At 29.0% G+C, this 17,231-nt stretch overlaps 1 protein-coding gene across 1 annotated transcript; it reads left to right on the plus strand.

The window, feature by feature from the left end:
• The first annotated feature begins 419 nt into the window (after positions 1–419).
• Positions 420–13,685, plus strand: AIR3 (Subtilisin-like serine endopeptidase family protein). The gene is made up of 11 exons (XM_039033037.2): positions 420–1,118; positions 1,215–1,315; positions 1,702–1,799; positions 3,087–3,251; positions 6,160–6,268; positions 9,502–10,036; positions 11,069–11,166; positions 11,280–11,525; positions 11,738–11,852; positions 12,267–12,480; positions 12,873–13,685. Exons 1-11 carry the CDS (start codon positions 1,026–1,028, stop codon positions 13,409–13,411), a joined length of 2,313 nt encoding a protein of 770 aa, XP_038888965.2. The 5' UTR covers positions 420–1,025; the 3' UTR covers positions 13,412–13,685.
• The last annotated feature ends 3,546 nt before the right edge of the window (positions 13,686–17,231 follow it).

The raw sequence follows: 17,231 nt of genomic DNA on the forward strand, positions 1-17,231 counted from the left end.
TAACATTTATTTTTCACTATAGATTTTGAAAACATATTCATATGTTGTACTTTCTTGCATGAAAGTTGTTATTTGACTAATGTTTTTATAAAAATTAACTTTTGAAAGACTAGATTTATTGAAAGTGAAGAAATGTTTGGAATTGATCATATATATATAAACTTCAAAATATAGGAACCAATATGGTTTTTTAACCTAAAACAATCTTGTCCACACATCAATCAATATGATAGATACCTCGTTCACCGAGTGAAGACAAATATATAGGAAATAATTTGTATGGATGACCTAAAATCTGGGCCCAAAATGGCAAATGATCAGTTGCTTGAAAAAATGTCAAATGACCTTCTATTGACGTCACATTCGAGTAAAATTACCCAAAATAAACTCACGTATGCGAAAAAACCCATCTTGCTCTTGCTCTTTCTTCCTTCTTCTTCACTCACAAATCACTATCCTCTCTCTCACTCTTCTTTTTCTCATTCACATATCACTCTCCTTTCTCACAGTTAGAGTTGGTGCATAGTTTTTCGTCGAAGTTGGTCGCGTCAACGAAGGAGAGAAAAAAATAGTTTTGCCAAAGTTGGTTTGTGCCGGAAGAAAAAGAAAAAAAATGTTTTCGCCGAAGTTGGTCCACTAGAAAAGAAGAAGAAAAGTAAGAAAGAGAAAAAAAAAGTTTCGCTAAGTTGGTCTGCCGAAGAAGTTGTGATCACATAAAGAAGAAGGAAAGAGGAAGAAAGAAATTAAAGGCAAATTTGTAACTTCACTCAACCATGACATCAACAAAAGGTTATTTGACAATTTTTTCAAAAAACAGGTCATTTACATTTTGAGTCTCTAAAAATAGGTCAACTGTACAATTGTTATATGTATATATATATAAGTTGATTTTTTAAGGAAAATTAAATATTGTGTGGGAGTATCTAATTTTATATTCTATTGGAGGGAGAAATATATATAAGTAAAGCACAGAAAGGGAATCAGGGCAAAGGAGGAAGAGAGAGAGAGATCAGAAAGAAGAAACCATGACACAAACAACAATTTCTTCTGCTACTTTTCTTCTTCCATTTCTTCTCCTCTCTTCTTCACTGCTCACTCCCACGTCCGCCATTAAAAGGGTTAGTTCATCATTTATTTAATTTTCCCCCTCATTTTCTTAGCTCCCAAACACCATTTGTTTTCCTCTCACATCTTTTTCACCTCCCATTTTACAGTCCTATGTTGTCTACATGGGAGCTCATTCCCACAGCGGTCGAAAGCCCGCCGATGTCGTCGCCAATTCTCACCACAAATTCCTCCGTCCATTTCTCAAAAGGTACGTTTCAAAACTTAGAACTAGAAAGTTTGACTCTATCATTCTACTATAACCCATCATCTTAAATTATACTTTTAGATTCAGTTATAGTTTTTTATTTTTTTAATACAATCAAAATTTGAACCACAGAACTCGTAGTTATTTAGCTATAGTTTAACACGATACAAAAATGAGAGTAATGAATATCTTATGTTCGATAGGTTTAATTTCACGGTTGATTGATTATTTTTTCTTATTTAAGTAGGAGACGAGTTTGCTGTAATGTATCAACTTAAGTTGTATGTTAATTAGATCTCGTAATAGTGTAAATATGATACAAAGATGAGAGTGGTACGTTTTACGTTCAAATTTAACGGTTTTGTGATTGATTATTTTCTGTTTAATAGAGACGAGTTTACAGAAGATGTCATCTTTTACTCGTATACAAGACACATCAATGGCTTTGCCGCAATGTTGGAAGATGAAGTTGCTGCTCAATTAGCTAGTAAATTTTCTCTCTTTTTTTCTCCTTTTTGTGTATTTATAAATCTCCTTTCTTTTTTAAAGCTTTATGAAGAGACAAAAATTTATTATATAATATCTTAATCTTTTTAGATTTAGTACAACACATGTGAAAAATAATTAATAATTTAAGTCTCGTATGATAATCATTTTAATTTATTTTGTTTTCGAAATTAAGATCCTTTCTTTCTAATTTTTTACTATGATTTTGAAAAACTAGTTTCTTTTTCTTCCTTTTTTTTTTTTCTAAGTTTTCAAATTTTGACTTATTTTTTAAAATACTGGTAAAAATTATAAACAAAGCAAGAAATTTAGAGGTGGAAAATAAACTAAGACAAATAAACCAAAAACTAAGACCTTATTTGGTGACTATATTGTTTTTTGTTTTTGGTTTTTGAAAACCAAGTATATTTCCTTTACGTTTTTTATAATGATTTGTATCTTTATTAAGTAAATGGTTGAATTCTTAGTCAAATTAAAAACAAAAATAAATCTTTAAAACCTATCATTTTGTTTTTTGATTTTGTTTTGGAAGATTAAGTTTATGGACACTACTTCTACTCCCAAATTTGTTCCTTAGTTATCTATTTTTCACCAATGGTTTAAAAAACCAAGCCAAATTTTGAGAACTAAAAAAAGTTGTTTTTGTTTTTTGAATTTGGTTAAGAATTCAACCATTGTACTTAAAAGATGTAAATCATGGTAAGAAATGTGGATGATATAGACTTAATTTTCAAAAAAAAAACTAAAAACTAAATGATTACTAAACGTGACCTATTTTTTTTTTCAAAATTTGGCTTGGTTTATTATACTTAGTAAAGGTAAGATAACAAATGAAGAAATTTGGAGGTGAGAGTCGTATCTATGGACTTAATTTTCAAGAATCAAATAATTACTAAATAAGGCCTAAATGATTATTAAACAAGGACTTAGTTTTCAAAATTTGACTTGGATTTTGGAAAACATTAACCAAAAAAATGATAAAATATTAAAAAATTGAAATAGATAAAATATTAAAATTTATATGTATAAATTGTATTTTTATAAGTTTAATCTTCAAAAACAAAATATTAGCAAATGGGGTAAATTTTCTTAATATAAGATAAAAAGAGCATTGCTCTTACTTTTAGATTTACTTATGATATAACATTATAACCGAAAGTTCTGCATTTCAATCGACTTTTCTCTCATTAATCGATCATTTTTTAAGTTTAAAAATTAACTTTTGAGTTGAACGATGATTTAACGTTCTACGACTCAAAAAAATCAGAACATCCAAAAGTGGTGTCGATTTTTTTTAACAAAGGAAGAAAATTACACACAACAAGATCATGGGAGTTCATGGGGATGGAGAACAATGGAGTTATCACTTCAGAATCAATATGGAAGAAGGCAAGATTTGGAGAAGACACCATTATTGGAAACCTTGATACTGGTCAGTTTTCAATTGATTTTTTTAATTATTTTTACTATTATTATTATTGCTTAGTTTTATATTTTTAGAGCCATTTGAAAAATAGTTTTTTTTTTCTTTTTTTATTTATCAAGAGGCCTTGACTTTTTCTATGAATACAAACAAGATCTGGTGAAGGAGGGTTTTAGACCAATCAAAATGACAGAAGGTTTTTATTAGTTTAATGATTTTTTTTTCTTTTTTGAAGAACTAAAAATATATTTTAATAGACCTGTGTTCAGTCTGGTTTGACTCTTATCAGCAACCCCAATGGCTGATTTTTTTATAATTTTTTTAATTAATTGATAAATAAACAAATAGGATAAGATTTGAATGTTCTCTCCTCTCTCTCCCTATCATTAATTCATAATATGTAGGCTGAAGTGACACTTTTGTTTTTCTTTAAAAAAAAAAAACACTTTTGATTCTAAAAATAACAATTTAGTCCATAAAATTTGGACAGTAATGATTTAGTCCATTTACTTTCAAATTTAGTCGTTAAACTTTAGTAATAACGATTTAATTTTTGTACTTTTAATTTGTAACAATTTAGTTTCTAAGTAAAAAATATATCAAAATTAGATGTCAATTTTATCATTTTATGATGTGGACTTTAAATTTGATAAAAATACTAAGTCTCTTATTAGTTTATCGGTTTATTTATGCAATAAATTTTATTAAATCTTAACACTAGTTTCCACAATATGGACTAGATTGTTATAAATTTTAAAGTACAATGACTAAATTGTTACATAATAATATCCAGAGACTAGATTGTTACAAAATTGAAAAGTTCAAGGACTAAATCGTTACAAACCAAAGTTCATGGGTTGAATTGTTACTTCTACGAAAGTTTAGGGACTAAAAGTGATTTTTAACATATATGAGGGGGAAGAATAGAACTTTTAACTTCAAGAGGTTAATAGTATAAATACTATGTTAGTTAAGTTATATTCATTTTGGTAAAGTGATATATTTTGGGAGTATATATATATATATATACATTCCATATTGTTGTTGGTTAAAATACTATTTTAGTTCATATACTTTAAATTTCATTTCATTTTAGTGTTCATATTTTCAATTGTCAAATTTTAATTATTGTAAATTTAGTCCCTATACATTCAACAAATCTTTTAATTAGTAATACTATAAGAATAATATATTCTCACCATTTATAAGAAGAATGCTGATAAAGACTATGTTTTATGAAAAAATCAATTATAAATTAAACTAATTTTAAATTTTATTTAAATTATGATGATTAAAATTGGATATATAATTTTGAGATAAAAATAGAATAAAATTCAAAATATATGAATTAAAATGATTTATTTTTTAAAAATAATAATATATAAATGAAGGTAGGGAGATTCAAGAACAATACTTCTTAATTTCAGCGCTATTTATTCTTTTTTGAAAGCAAAAACATTTTTTCTTTCTAACAATATTCATTAAAAGGAAAATTCAGATGGTCAAGGGAAAAATTATTAAATAGCTAAAGATAATTTGGAAAGTCACCGGATGATTTTTTTTTTTTTTTTAGAAATTCTCGTAAATAGAAAATTCCTAAAAATATTTATATTTTATAACAAAAAGTTACTATTTTTGTAACCTTTTGCTATAAAGTATAAATATTTTAAATATTTTTTTATATTTAAAATGGTCTTTTTTTTTTTTTAACTATATATTGTTCAACTTAACCCTAGGGTTTTAAAAAGATAATACTATTTTCATCATTTCGCTTTATAGTTCTCTGAATTTTCAAATGTGTTTGAAGTTAATTTATATGACATTCAATAAAATAATATATATTAATTAGCGGTTTTCATTTGAAATGTTTCCAAAAAGTACAGATTATAGACTTATTTTTTAATGAAATATTAAGTAGAGACTAATTTTTAAGATCCACTGATGTATTGGTATTGAATTTAAATTTTTGAATGTATAATGACTAAAATAAAACAAATTTTAAACTATATGGACTAAAATAGTCTTTTCAAAATTCAACCTTTTAAAAGCTATATCTTATTTGGATTTAGAACACTAGTAATAAAATTTTATATGTTAAAATAATATTTTGGTCCATGTATTTTGAAATCTATTAAATTTTAGTTCATGAACTTTCAAGAGAAATTGTTTCAATGTTGAAAATATTTTCAACTATAATAAAATGTCACAGTCTATCAGTCATCAATCACATTTTGCTATATTTGTAAATATTTTAGTTTATTTTTCTATATTCGAAAATAACCCTACTTTCGATGTCTAATTTTAGTTCTTTGATTTCGATAAATCATAAATATACTCCATTATGTTAGTTTATTCTAAGTTTTTTAGAAAAAAAATGTTATCTATTAGTATTTTCCCAGTAAAATGTGAACCATATTCACATGATATCCTTGCATCAAAATTATTTAGCCAATTTTGATTTAAAATGTAACTTTGAGGGACTAAAATAAATTTATTAAATATTTAGAGCTTAAAATTAAACATTTAAATGTAGATAAACTAAATTTGAAGATATTAGAGGGTGTTTGAGGCGTTGAGTTGAGTTATGTGAAATATGAAATTTGTATGTTGAAGTTAGAAAGTCAATTTTTGGAGTCTAGAATTATAAGATGAAGTTCCTTGATAAATGTGCAAAACAGAGAAAGACGAAAAGACGAAACTCAACAACAAATGTTCAAATTTCAATAGTATAATAAAAACTAAGTTGTTTAGATTAACCAACTTTATTAAAAAAATTTCATTGAAATTGAGTTGTTAACATCAAGATCAAGCCTTCTATAAATTAAGTATAAAGATCAAAATAATATTTTAATCGATTTTATTTTAAGCAAATTGACATATTGGACTAAGGGGCATTTTGGTTTGGGAACTCACATAGGGGTGTGGCCAGAATCAAAGAGCTTTAGTGATGATGATTTGGGACCAATTCCTCTTAGGTGGAGAGGAATCTGCCAAAACCAAAATGATCCCTCTTTCCATTGCAATAGGTACCTCACTTTTCCTCTCCACTTACATTTTCTCATTTCAACTCTGTTTGAATAGCAAAGTGGAGATTCAAACCAATGACCAATAAAAAATGGTTAATATATATTAATATTTTAATCTAATATTTTTACTTCAATACTTTTATTAGATTTTTGTAGGTGTTATAACATATCCTTTAGCTTTTGTATTTTTCTAATTAATTAGGGTTCAAGGCCAAACATGGGCTCTTTAGAAGGAATTTTCAATTATCATTCTTTGTCTTATTATATAATTTAAAAAATCAAGGCATAGAATCAAATTATAAAATCAATCAAATAATAAAGACCTGAAATTTCTCAAGGCATGACATAACAACATGCTAACATGACGTAACTTAACCATCGAGACATCCACTCATTTTCTTGAAGACAATACATATAAAAATTGAGGGTAATAAAAGTTAGGAATATTCAAATGAAGTTGAAAAGATATAGCCAAATATAGGTATAGATAGAGGAAATGGGATCCACAACTTTTTTTTTTCCCCATTTGGATCTTGTTCTTAATGCTTATATGAACAATTTTTTTTGTTTTTCCTTCCCCAATGTTCTTTGCAAAGTACAGCAATTGATTCCTTCTATCCCTTTTCACTTTTTATCCATAAAAAGATACTAGGTTAAGTACATTGTTCATGTTCATGTGTGTGTATATATATACATTACCCTTTTTTGTGTCAATTTTAAATATTTAGTTACATATAAATGGAATAGTCCACCATGCTTAGAATTTATATATATTTGTTTAAATCTTACTTTGGTCCCTAAACTTTCAAAAATGATGTTTTAGTCTCCGAGTTTTTAAAAAATGTTTATTTTGGTCCTTGTTGTCAAGATTTTATTAACTCTATAAGGACGAAATCTGTTTAGGATGAAATTGCATCTAGCATGAGTTGAGTAAGGTGAATGTGAAGTAAAATGTCAATAGTTAACACACCAAAATAGTGAATGATCAAAATCTTTAACACAAAATGACTTTTGAGACTTCTTATGGAAAATTGTTTTACCACCTAATTCAAAATTGAAACCCTATATGGAAAATCGTTTTACCACCTAATTCAAAATTGAAACTCTATATTTTTTTAGTGTGACTAATTTATTTGGTAACCCAGTTATCCAAAAAATACAAGTTATCTCACTAGTCAGCTTAGTAATGAATAAAATATCAATAGCAAAAATTAACGTAAGCACTTTTTAAAAATTCAGAGACTAGAATAAACATTTTTAAAGTTTAGGAACTAGAATAAAATAAAATTCATGATTCATGAGCTAAAATAGGATTTAAACCTTTATTTTTAAAAATAAACTTTATAATATTTCATTTTCACCTCTCATTTTTCAAACAACAATTATTTTTAGTCATCGTTTTACTTTTTGAATCAATTATTTATTTGATATGTCATATATCTATTTATTTAAAGTATGTTCTAAACAATTATTTAGAGTCATTTTTTGAACTACACTATATAGTAATGTTTCTTTTATAAAAATTTTTTGGACAAAATGAAAATAAGTACAAATTTCACAACCAAAAATGTAATTTATGACATTTTTTAAGACAGATATAGCTTGCGGTATTTAAGAAAGGATGAACTCAAGTTACATGGGTGACCTAAAGAGATTTTTCTTTCATTGAGAGGGTTTTAGTCGAATAAATGTTTGTTCATTTATTTTTTTTAGTTTAACTTTTGGTGAAGGATTCAAATCTTAGACATTTTAGTCGTTTATACATATTTTGTACTATCTAAGTTATGCTTACTCTAGAGTTGAATGATATTTCAAATGAACAAAATTGAATTAATACAGTTCATAAATTTGAAGTAAAATACATGAAATGATAAAAATGTATTTAACTCCCTACAATAAAGTGAACACACACATATATTTAGTTATTTTTTCTATAATTCATAACCTTTACTTTTTTAAATAGTATCTTGAATCAGCTAAAGAAATAATTACTTTAATAATGCTAAATTAACTTTCTCTACCCAAGAAAAAAAAAACTAAATTATAAAAAATATTCATGAACATGGTATAAAAAATAGCACTGAACTTTTAAAAGTTTCAAAATATCGGTAAATTTTCAAAAAGAGTTCACAAATATTATATCGTTCATTTTAGATGAAAACCGTTATAGTTCTATTTAAAAAATACCCTTGAACTTTCGACTGTTTCAAAAATAACCTTAGAAAGTTAAAAAATAACTTTTCTAATAATATGAATAGTTGTAACGAATATTAATAATTTGTATTCAGATACTGACAGTACATGTATTTTCCAAGCTTAAGAGTATTTTTTAAACTTTTGAAAATTTAGTAGTATTTTTTACACAAAATACTAATGATTTTTATCTAAAATAATGGTAAGAGTTAGGGGTGTTCGTGGGTAGGATTGGGTTAGGTTGGGTTGAAGGACTTTTTGAACCCAGCCCAATTGTTCGGGTTGTTAATTTCTTCAACCTAAATAACCCTTCTTAAAAGATGAATCCAACCCAACCCAACCCAACCATTAAACATTTGGGTTGGGTTGGTTCGAGTTGATCGGGTTATTTTTGTTCCAAAAGAAAATAAATTGTTAATATGTAAAAAATTGATTTAATTATTTTCATATATTGAATTAAGATTAACAACTCAATTTCAATTTATATTATGAATATTTTCTTTCCAAAGTGCTAAAAAACTGTTTTTAGAAGTTGTTGGAGAATAAATTATCCAAAAAAATAATAAAACTTAAATAAATATATGTATATATGATTGTATCATAAGTAAAAAAATATACATTATAAAGTTAATAATAAAGATCGGGTTGGTTTGGGTCATTTTAGGTGATATCATGAACCAACCCAATCTACAAAAATTTTATTTATTTGAACCCAACCCAAAACCGTATGGGTTGGGTTGGGTTGATCAGTATTTTTAGGTCATCGGGTTTTTTGAACACCTCTAGTAAAAGTATGTTTAATTTTTTTTAAAATTTAAGGATATTTTTGAAACTTTTGAAAATTTAGAATATTTTTTTTATAAAGGTAGCAAATTTAGGAGTATTTTTGTATAATTTATAAAGAAAAAGAATGGGATTTTCCCAAAAAAAAAAAAAAAAAAAAAAAAAACTTTGCTCTTTGGAATTCCTCGGAGGTGCGATAGTCGGATCAGTCCATGAAATTTCCGTAATGTTTTTTTTATTGGTAATTCAATCTGAAGGAAACTAATCGGAGCAAGATACTTCAACAAAGGCTATGAATCTGTGGTCGGCCCTCTTAATTCTTCGTTCAATTCGCCGAGGGACAAAGAAGGGCATGGTTCTCATACCTTGTCCACGGCTGGCGGTAACTTCGTCGCCGGAGCTAGCGTTTTCGGCTTGGGAAATGGCACCGCCAAGGGCGGATCACCGAGGGCTCGGGTGGCCGCTTACAAGGTCTGCTGGCCTCCAGCGGCCGGAAATGAGTGCTTCGATGCCGATATATTGGCGGCGTTTGATTCGGCGATCCACGACGGCGTCGACGTGTTGTCGGTATCGCTTGGAGGAGATCCGAATCCGTTGTTTAACGATAGTGTAGCCATTGGCTCATTCCACGCCGTGAAGCATGGGATTGTGGTGATTTGCTCTGCCGGAAATTCGGGACCTGCAGCCGGTACGGTGACCAATATTGCTCCCTGGCAGATCACCGTCGGAGCCAGTACCATGGACAGGAAGTTCCCTAGTCTTGTCGTTCTTGGGAACAAGAAGCAGATTGAGGTTAGGGCAACTTATTCTTGAGTAAGAAGCACTATGTTATAGTTATACTGTCCATCATATGATTGCTTTATTTCCTTGAATTTGACACAAAATATAAGTGAAAGTGAAGTTAAGAGTTTCAAGGGAGAAACTTGTAGTCTTGAATAAAATAGTTTAACCTAACCCCATATCGGTATTATTTGAAAGTTATTAGCTATGACATTAAGTTTAAGTTAAATTATAAGTTTGGTCCCTAGATGTTGGTTTCAAATTTTCAATTTCGTGTTTAATAAGTTTCTAAACTTTAAAAATGTCAATAGACCCCTATACTTTTAAGTTTGTATCTAATAGATATCTAGCATATTGTTAAGATACCACCTAATAAGAAAACTTAGAGAAACACAAAGAATACTGAGATAGTAATATATTGCAATATCAAGAGAAGTTACACAATAGCCTTTTAAGAGGTTTTTCTCTCTTCCAAAGTCCCACGATGGAAACTCTCCCTAAAATGATCCTCGCCCTTCTAAGGTTGCTAACACCCTCAATCTTTAACCAAGATACCCATAACTAATTACTATTATGCCCTTGCTAATATTATACCAATATTACCCATATACACCTAACTGGTACTCTCATACATATTTAGTGTTTTGAAAAAAAGAATAATAATAACCTATCAAACATGAAATTGAATTTTGTGTTTGATAGATCATTTAACTTTTGATATTGCGTCTAATAAATTTGTGAATTTTAGTTATGATTGAACAGGCCAATGTAGGGATTTATAAGACACACAATTGAGAGTTTAAGGACCTATTTGAAACTTTTTAAAATCTAGGAACTCATTTAACACAAACTTGGAAGTTTACGGACTAAACTTGCAGTTTAACCTTGCATGTATTTTCCATTGATGGTGCTACTCACACTGTTCAAGCAAGACTCTTGAAGCAATTCATATAAAATAGCAGGAACTCAATATATATTAGATTGGGGGTTTTGTAGAGAATATAGATGATGTATTTGCCTAACAAAGAGTATGATCCTTTATAGGGTGAAAGCCTGTCCCAAAATGCTCTGCCAAGCAGGAAGTTCTATCCACTCGTGAGTGCTGCAGATGTTAGATTAGCCAATGCATCAGCTCATGAAGCGTAAGGAAACAATAGTTTTCTGCTCTGTGTTAATTTCCTTCTTGATTACTCTGCGTGTTATTAGAACTATCAATTAAGGCCCTTAATTGACTGACTTCTTGGACCCCATTCAGTCAATTGTGTAAAGCTGGTACACTTGATCCTATGAAGGCAAAGGGAAAGATCCTTGTCTGCCTTCGAGGCGATAATGCAAGAGTCGACAAGGGCGAGCAAGCACTGTTGGCTGGTGCTGTGGGCATGATTCTCGCCAATAATGAGCCTAGTGGGAATGAAATCCTTGCTGACCCACATGTCCTTCCAGCCTCGCACATAAACTTCACTGATGGCACTGCGGTTTTAACATACATCAATTCAACCAAGTAAGTTGGTTCTATAACAATATCGAGTTAGAGGGCTTGTTTGGATTGACTTTCTGAGAGCTCAAGTGTTTTTAACACTTAGAAAGTCAATCCAAGCGTGCCCTAAGTTAATATAACGGTAAATAATATTTGGTTATTTGGGACATATGGCTTCCCTCATATCTTCTATATACAACACCATGCAATTATTGAAACCTTCAAATTGTGAATAGGTTCCCCAAGGCTTACATCACACGAGCTACAACTCAATTAGGTATAAGGCCAGCTCCATTTATGGCAGCATTTTCATCAGTGGGACCAAACACTATTATTCCAGAGATCCTAAAGGTTGTCTTCTAGGCCTCATTTGATAATTATTTCATTTTTTGCTTTTGAAAATTGTGTTTGCTTTCTGATAATTCCTTACAATAGTTTTCATCGTTCTTAAAATAACATTTGATTCATTGTTAAATTCCCATTTTTGAAAATTGTGTATACTTTTTGACAATTCCTTACAATGGTTTTCATCATTCTTAAAACAACATTTGAATTCATAGCCAAATTCCAAAAACAAAAACAAGTTTTTTAAATCTACTGGCTTAGATTTTGAAAACACTCACAAAAACTAGTGTTTATAAACTTCATTTTTCAAAATAAAAAACTAAAAATTAAATGGTTATCAAATGGGGTGTGGGATACTTCTATTAGTTTGGCAGTTTGTTTGGATCTGAATTGATTGTTGGGTAAATTTTGTGTCTGCAGCCTGATGTTACAGCTCCTGGGCTGAGTGTTATAGCTGCTTATACTGAAGCAGAAGGACCTACAAATCAAGAATATGATAATCGTCGGCTTCCTTTTAACTCAGTATCAGGAACTTCCATGTCATGCCCACATGTTTCTGGTATTGCTGGTCTTCTCAGGACTCTTTACCCTCATTGGAGTCCTGCAGCTATAAAATCTGCCATCATGACCACGGGTAAAAGTTCGACGTCCTCGGTATTTTGTTTGGCACGAAACGTTTTCAAAAATAAAAGAAAGAGAAAATATCTTTTTAGTCTAGAGTATAGTCTCTATTTGATTCTTAAGTTTTGAAGCCTTGTATTTTCATCCTTGAGTTTTGAGTTTAGTTTCCATTTGGTCCCTAGATTTTTAGATTTTACACTTTTACTCTAGAGTTTTTATCGATGCTTTTCGTTAATTAATAAATCAGTATGAATAGAAATGAGCATTTTTAAAATTTCATGGGTAAAAAGTGGAAGATCTCGAAATCTAAAGATCATGTAGCTTCCCCCGTCACAAAATAAGTGGATTCTGGTTTGGTTGTGCAAGAAATCCCATTTTAGTCTTATTTTCTTCTATTTTTCACAGCAAACACTTTGGACAACAACTTCGAGCCGCTCCTCAATGCATCCTACTCTGTGGCCACACCATTGAACTATGGAGCAGGACATGTTCATCCAAATGGTGCTACTGATCCTGGCTTGATCTATGACATAGAGGTTAATGAATATCTGTTATTTCTATGTGCATTAGGATATAACCAAGCTCAAATATCACAATTCTCCAGTGGTCCCTTCAATTGTTCAGAGCCTATTAATCTTACAAATCTCAACTACCCTTCAATTACTGTCCCTGAGCTCTCTAGATCAATCACAATTACTCGAAGATTAAAGAACGTCGGTTCTCCTGGAACGTACAAAGCTCAGATAAGAAAACCGGCTGGGATATCGGTTTGGGTTAAGCCAAAGAAGTTGAACTTCACAAGATTAGGTGAAGAGCAGAGCTTCAAAGTTCTTGTGAAAGTTAAGGAACAGAATGCAGCAAAGAAGAACTATGTATATGGTGATTTGATATGGTCAGATGGTAAGCACCATGTAAGAAGCCCTATTGTGGTGAAGGTAGTTTAGTAGAAAGTTAAAAAGAACTCGTTTGGATTGACCTTTTAAAGTGTTTTTAAGCACTTAAAAAGTCAAATTGAAGAGACTCGAAATTTGATTTGGTTGGTTGATCTAGTTTCTACATATTAGTTTGATGCCTTGATTTGTAGACGAGGATGACTCTAGTTTGAGTCCTCGTTGTGCTCCTTACGGTTGTTTGGCTCACTCTCAACCTAAGACTTTTGGAATAATTGATAAAGTGAGGGAAAACAATAGCTGACAATTGGTGATGGTTTCACTGGTATTCTTCGTGCTTCTAATCCTTTTGGAAATTTAGATCCAAAAATTTATATTTTTCGTCTTTATAACGTATTAGTTATAAAGAAGTTTCAAGTCATGTCGAACTCATAGTCCGATACGACATGTTGTCATCTGAGATGTGTATGGCATGTATGCTTATATGTACAGATTCTCCTCCTCTCTTGAGATGTCCAGAAAAGTAGGAAGGAGATGAGTTATCAGATAATTTTTCATCGAAGAGTAGTTTTCCAATAGTACACATCATCATTTTGTTAACATATTTTAATGTGGGTGTGATAAGTGTTAAAATCACGTTAAAAAATGGTAAACCTAAATAATAAATAGATTTTTGAATGATTAAGGATATATTTGGAAATGATGTCAACCCTTTGAAAATCACTCTTAAATATGTTATAAATAGTTTGAATGTTGCTTATTCAATCCATGTGACAATTTATTAGATAAAAATTGAATCAAGGTGGCAATTTTTTTTTATTTAATATGAGTTGAATTATTTCCACTTTAACTGATAAGATTTGACAACCAAAATGATTTACACATGGGTAATTTGGGATGTATTAAAGATATGTTTGGAAATGATGTCAACCCTTTGAAAATCACTCTTAAATATGTTCTAAATAGTTTGAATGTTGCTTCGTGACAATTTATTAGATAAAATTTGAACCAAGGTGGCAATTTTTTTTTTTTAATGTGAGTTGAATTATTTCCACTTTACGGATAAGATTTGGCAACCAAAATGATTTACACATGGGTAATTTGGGATGTATTCATCTTTATGCATCCCACTTTATTGTCCGCACCCAAAAAAAAGAATTAAAATAATTCAAAAAATCAAAAAAGAAAGAAGAATAATTTTTCACACAACAAATTATGATTGGACAATCTGATGGGATGCAAACAGATGAGTGTTGCCTGAGATGCACTTAAGTTTTTTTCTTTATACATTGAGTGGGCGATAATTTGGGTTAGAAAGGTTTAATTGGCCATGTATTTAGAGGTGTTCGTTTCCACAGGACTTGCCCGTAACAAGACAAGGAATTCCTGATTAGGCGAGAATGAAGGAGAGAGTGGGGAAAATTTTCTTCCTATTGGTTAAAGGAGGATGAGGACAAGGATTGAGTTCCTTGTCCCGCTCCGATCACGAATATAATGTGTGTGTATGACCGCTCTGGTCATGAATATAGTATGTATGCGTGCGTGTGAGCATGTGTATGTGTGTGCATGTGCCTGTGCATGTGCGTGTGTGTGAGATATTTTACAACAAAAAAACATAATTTTAACAATCAACTATTTTCTAATTTTCATCTCAATTTTTTCATACTTAATACATTTTTAAGATATGGATGTGTTAATAATTCTTATTTTTAAGACCATAAAAGTTGTAATATTTAAGTTGAATACTATACTATGATATTGTAATATTTAACTTTTCAAAACTATACGATTAAATATTTTAATTATATCTTGTATTATTTTTTTATTAAGAAATTTTATATTGTTTTGTTTTTTTTTTTAAAAAAAATGTATTGGAAATGACTAATTTAATATAGAAAATTTATTTTGGTTGAAAATAAATCTAAAAATTGTTAAAAGATGAATATTTTGTTTATCGGCACCACATATTGAAAATAAAGATTCTACCCGATGAAAAATACGTAATTATTTAAATAGTTTGGTCTTAATTCTCAAGTAGTCGATGTGGTTATAGAAGTTTTTTTTTCTTTTAATATAAACCTCACCGACTGTCTCCAAATCATTTTTTACCCACACATTTTTTTACATTTTACCTTATTCCTAAATTTTAACATAGTTAAAATTACAAAAGTAACCGAATTAAAAAAAAAAAAAAAAATCTCTATCACATAAATTGAGATATGTGACCAAACTATGTACAGTTAATTTCAACCTAACTTAATGATAAAGAAATTAGTCACCATTTCAAAAAATTGATAATCCGATCTTCTACTTGTGATCACTAGAAAAACTATATCAATTGAATTATGTTCATTTTGATAAATAATTAAAATTTTTAGGATAAATATCAATTTATAATACTTAAATTTGGAGGTGTATTAATTTAAACCATAAATTAATAATTGTATCAATTTGGACTCTGAACTTTTAAAAGTATATCAATTTACACCTTCTTTTAGATGTAATTTGAAATATCATGCAAAATATTTAATTTTTTTCAATTAAACTTTTAAATCATTATAAGTGAATCGATTTAAAATTTTTGTTGGGATTACATATCAAAGTCGTCAATGCATAGTAAACTTCTACAAATGTCAATTTATAATTTGAATAGAAAAATTTCAAAGAAATGTTGATTAAGAGCCTAAATTGATCAACTCAAGTAAGTCTAGAGAATTAATTAATAAAATTAAAATTCCACATAATGTTCATCCAAATAAAATATAGTAAAGGGTTTAAGTTGATACATACTCATGAAAGCTCAGGATGAATTTAAATTGATATAATTCTCAATTAAAGATTTAAATTGATACAATTTTGAGAATATAAATTTATATTTGCTCGAAGTTTTAAAACTATATAAATCAAATAGAAATCCTAATTTAATTTTTAAGTTTTAATTAATTAAGAAATCAAAATGGAATGCGTACACTCGAGTTTTTGGAAGCATGTTAAAATAAGTTTCCTCGAAGATGGTAAAGGAAACAAACCAAATATTTGGAGGGTAGTGGAGAAAATATTCAGGTGTGGGCCAGTGTACCGAAACCTCATGGTCATCACTCAAGTTCAACGGCCCTCCTGATTCTTGGGCCCACAAAACTTGAATACCTGATCTATGTTTCATCCCTTCATGTCCGTACTTTTTTTTATTCCCCTTATTTATTATCTAAAAGGAAAAGAAAATTAAACAATAAATATATTAAAATAATAAATAGAAACAAAAGGATATGGACAGTGCTAATTTAACCCATATTTTAATATAAAGTTTTATTATTCATTTTGTGTTATAACCAAAAAGAAAAAAAAGTTTTAATTCATTTTGTGAGGTGCATTGTACCTTAAGAATGTATTTGGAATAATTTATTGTGGTTGAATTTTCAACTTAAAATGTGTTTTGGAAATAATTTATTATGCTTCCATTTTAAACTTTCTTTTCTTATTCTAAACAGTGAATTTTCATTTTATGAACAATAATATGTCTCTCAATTATTTATTGAATTGATGATACTTTCATTGAAATTTAATTTTGAATTTGTGGTAAAATTTATTATCCATATTTCTATTATGTAACTATTTTATAGATAAATTGTAAATTTTAGTTCTCATAAATTTATAACTTAGAAAGTTAGAATTTAGTCCTTACAATTTATAACTAGAATTTAGCCAGTAATTTGATAGAATCCTCATAAACATTCTTATAATAAAGATTATTTTTGAAAAGTTTTATCAAATTATAAGGACTAAATTCTGGTTTTTAAAATCATAAAGTGAACTCTGGCTTTTTACAAATTATATGGACTAAGTTTATAATTTAAATCTATTTTGTTTTAAGGTT

The sequence above is a fragment of the Benincasa hispida genome, chromosome 5 (genome assembly GCF_027475165.1).
Source record: "Benincasa hispida cultivar pf3 chromosome 5, pf3_genome.v1.1, whole genome shotgun sequence".
In the NCBI taxonomy this organism is placed as follows: Eukaryota; Viridiplantae; Streptophyta; class Magnoliopsida; order Cucurbitales; family Cucurbitaceae; genus Benincasa; species Benincasa hispida.

Coding starts and splice junctions, on each gene's coding strand:
- AIR3 (XM_039033037.2), top strand. CDS start 1,026: ATGACACAAACAACAATTTCTTCTGCTACTTTTCTTCTTCCATTTCTT. Junction 1,119..1,214: donor CCACGTCCGCCATTAAAAGG/GTTAGTTCATCA, acceptor CCCATTTTACAG/TCCTATGTTGTCTACATGGG. Junction 6,269..9,501: donor CCCTCTTTCCATTGCAATAG/GTACCTCACTTT, acceptor TTCAATCTGAAG/GAAACTAATCGGAGCAAGAT.